Source organism: Mycetomoellerius zeteki, unplaced genomic scaffold (assembly GCF_001594055.1).
Source record: "Mycetomoellerius zeteki isolate Tzet28-1 unplaced genomic scaffold, Tzet1.0 scaffold306, whole genome shotgun sequence".
Classification (NCBI taxonomy): Eukaryota; Metazoa; Arthropoda; class Insecta; order Hymenoptera; family Formicidae; genus Mycetomoellerius; species Mycetomoellerius zeteki.
The window spans coordinates 111,203-114,948 of NW_017257290.1; the positions used below are offsets into that span (position 1 = coordinate 111,203).

General features: G+C 38.0%; 1 protein-coding gene across 1 annotated transcript; it reads right to left on the reverse strand.

The window, feature by feature from the left end:
• Positions 1 to 731: 731 nt before the first annotated feature.
• On the reverse strand, positions 732 to 2,018 carry LOC108724530 (uncharacterized). Its single transcript, XM_018450953.1, has one exon. It carries the CDS (start codon positions 2,016 to 2,018, stop codon positions 732 to 734), a length of 1,287 nt encoding a protein of 428 aa, XP_018306455.1.
• Between the last annotated feature and the right edge of the window lie 1,728 nt (positions 2,019 to 3,746).

The window sequence follows — 3,746 nt, forward strand, 5'->3', positions numbered from 1 at the left end:
GTCGTCGACGACCCTATCGCTTCAGTATGTCTCGACGATGTTCGGGGACAATCGTTCTACTACGGTGCGCCCCGACAGTGTACTTGAGACGTGGGTCTTCTGGCGTCGAATCCAGATTCTTGGCGTTTGTCGAACTTGGCTGGACGTGCAAGGAACAGTTGATTGGGATTTTATTCACAACGTTGATAGGTGACGACACGCTATATAGCAACTTTCCGAAGGTTATAAAGCAACTTTCCGAGGGTTATAAAGCAACTTTCCGAGGGTTATAAATATTAACATAATTTGGTAATACGTATGATCGTCGTCTGTCTGGTTAATACAAATGTCTTGTCTTACTTGCGCAATTTAGAGCTTGTATCCAGTAATGCTGGCGTCCAGTGTGTAATTCGCACAACGAACGGACCGTCAAAATGGCGGACCCGTGCACGCAGACCGGGATTCCAGACTCTCGACCGGCTGCCTTAATCCGGTCGAGGTAATACCAGTCTGGATGTGTCGCGCCTCCCCGGTCGCGATACTTAGCAATGCAATAATTTGAAAGGACGTCTCCTTTCCCCAAATTTGTACTGAACAGGCACGCACGGACTCACACGTCCGAAAAGAACACCCAAGGAGAAAGTAAAAAAACGAAAGGACAATCATTGAAAAGGAAAAACAGGCGCGTACGCATTCACTCCAAAATAAAAAGATCTACACCGCAGCGCCGCTTCGTTTGACAGTTAATACGATCAGAGCGCCACTTGGTAACGCCAATCCCCTACCTGTTCGACCGCACTCAATGACATGTATACTGGCGCGAATTTCGAAACCAGTATAAATCCGAAACATTCACTAATTCTGATTTTAAGAGTCCTTCCTGTTTGACCGATGTATGAAGCGTCACAGTCTCTGCACTCCACCTTATAAACCACATCAGTGTGCATAAAATGTGGGAGTTTGTCCTTCTGCACTCTAATATAGTTGCTCAATTTATTAATACCCTTGTAAGCTATTTTGATGATGTTAGTCTTCTTTAAAAGGTTTTTGATTCTCTCTGAAATACCTGCTATAAAAGGTACCGTGAAGTAGATTTGTTTCTTTTCTACTTTTTTATTATTAGCTATTTGATTGTTGTGATTAGAAAATTTCTTGTGTAACCTTTTATTTATGGTGGAGAAAATCAAATTCAAGGGATAGCCATTGTTAAGTAATATTCTAATTATTTTATCTAAGTTTTTCCTATGAAAAGAAGGGTGTGACAATAATAAAACTCTATCTGTTAAGCTCACTATTACTCCAATTTTCTGACAAAGTGGATGTTGCAAACAAAAATTGAGATAACGTCCTGATGATGTAGGTTTCTGATACCAGTCATGATATATGGAGTCATTTTTCTTGATAAGAGTTAGGTCCAGAAAATTGAGTTTGTCACCACCTTCCTCCAATGTAAATTTGAGTCGTGGATGATAGTTGTTGAATGTAAGACAGAGTTCGTTAATGTGTGTTTTGTTAATTGCTAATGCAATGTCGTCTACGTATCGTATGTAAAAAGAAGGTTCTTTTGTCAATCTATTAAAAAAAGTAAATGTTTCTAAGTCCTGTAAAACTATGTCTGCCAATACTGGTGATAAAGGGGAGCTCATGGGAACTCCAAAGGATTGTCTGTAATATTTATCATTAAAGGTAAAAAATGTAGAGTCAAGAATCAATTTAGTCGCATTAAGAAACTCTGTTCTAGATAAGCATGTGTTGGTCCGTATCAAATGCCACCTTTTATTAATACCATCCAACACAAGATCCACTGGGACATTTGTAAACAATGAAACCACATCCAAAGAAAACAGAGTGTCATCATTAGAAATTTTAAGTTTATCTATATTTTTAGCGAGTTGAAAGCTATTCCTAATAAAACCTTTAACTGGAGGTAAGCTTGTAACTAAGATTTTATACAAGAACGTTGCCAAATTATGCAAAGGACTTCCTGTAGATGAAATAATTATCCTTAAAGGATAACCATCTTTATGTACTTTAGGCATTCCATACGCTCTTGGTAAAATTGAGTTTGCAGTGTTAAAATGTCTGTATTTGGACTCACTAATAATCTCCTCTCGTTTCCATCTCTTCAAAATATCCTTTAGACTAATTATTATTTTATTCTTAGACTATATCCTTCAAAACATCCTTTAGACTAATTAGTATTTTACCTTATTGTAAACTTTCAATTATAATTCGTGAGATTAATTAGAAAATGTTTACGATATAGTGCGTCAGGAAACTCGATGAATTCGTACACTAGCATTGAAAAGGATCCGAAACGGGATCGAAACGTTTGTACAAAACTTTGGAACAAATAAAAAAATTATTACACATTGACACCCTATGTTTGGCTTCATAAGGCATCAATCTTAATGACAGAAGATTCATCTGTAACGAGCCGATCAACATAGAATTACGATTATATTATATATTATACGTATATGTCACTCTGCTCCTTAATACGTTATATTGCCACAATATTACTGTTATATTTTGATGTCATTTATCAACATGGAACATATCAGTAATATTTCTGTAATATTATACTCTAATATGTAATATTTCTAATCGTTTAGACTAAACTCAGTAAATGTTCAGTGCGCTAATTATTTTATATCGGCATATTATATTCAGATTCATATAAATAATATTATTAAACATGTGTGCTCGTTATCGATTTACTTTCAGCGTTTATTCCTGTCAACAATTATTCAGTTTAAAACGCGCTTGTTACCGGTACCGGCACGGTCAGAATTCATGATAGTTTTTCTATCGATCAGCTGTTTATTTCGTGTCACACGATGTATACATTCGCAACCTTTTCTGTCTTTCTCGCGAAGCGAAGGTTACCTCTCGGTACCTCTTTACGTATATCGCTTAATTCTAGACTATTGTCAGTCGTTCTCGAATAAAGCTCAGAAGCACATCTCATTTATACCTAATGAAATTTTTGAGGATAGAATGACACTTTCTATTTAGTTTTATATCCAACAGGAAAAGTACATGTTTATTATTATAGTCAATACAGAAAGAAGAATATAGAGTACGTATAAAACGAGAGACATTCTCAGCATCGATACCACAGCGCCGCCGCTCGCCCGTTACTAGTAACAAGATCGAAACTGGATGAAGCGCCATTATACCGACACCCCTTCTCACTGAAATCCATTCGGTTCTATCGGAGTCCCAAGCTAGCAGTTAATTCTAGGAACCGCTCCTTAGCCAAAGGCTTCGTGAACAAATCCGCTAGCATTCTTTCTGAGGGGCAGTATCGCATGTGCAGTATCTTCTTCTCTTGTAGGTCCCGAATTTGATGGTAGCAAACATCAATGTGTTTGGTGCGAGCCCCACACCTGCTTGACTCAATTAACCGAATACATCCTTGGTTATCTTCATTGATGATAGTTGGTTCTTCTGCAGGGAAACTCATGTTTTTCAGTAGCTGCCTTAGCCAAAGCAACTCTTTACTTGCGTGTGATGCAGCAATATACTCCACTTCTGTGGAGGAAGCTGCTACCGATGTTTGTTTCTTACTTGACCATGCAATGATTCCATCTCCTAGTCGAAAGACGTATCCATTAGTAGATTTCCGGTCAGTCCTATCTCCAGCCCAATCCGCGTCCACAAAACATTCTAGTTTCATTTTTCCCGTTGAAGGCAAGTACAGTTTCTTGTCTAATGTAGATACCCCCAGGTAACGTATCACTCGTTTGGCAGCTTTCCTGTCT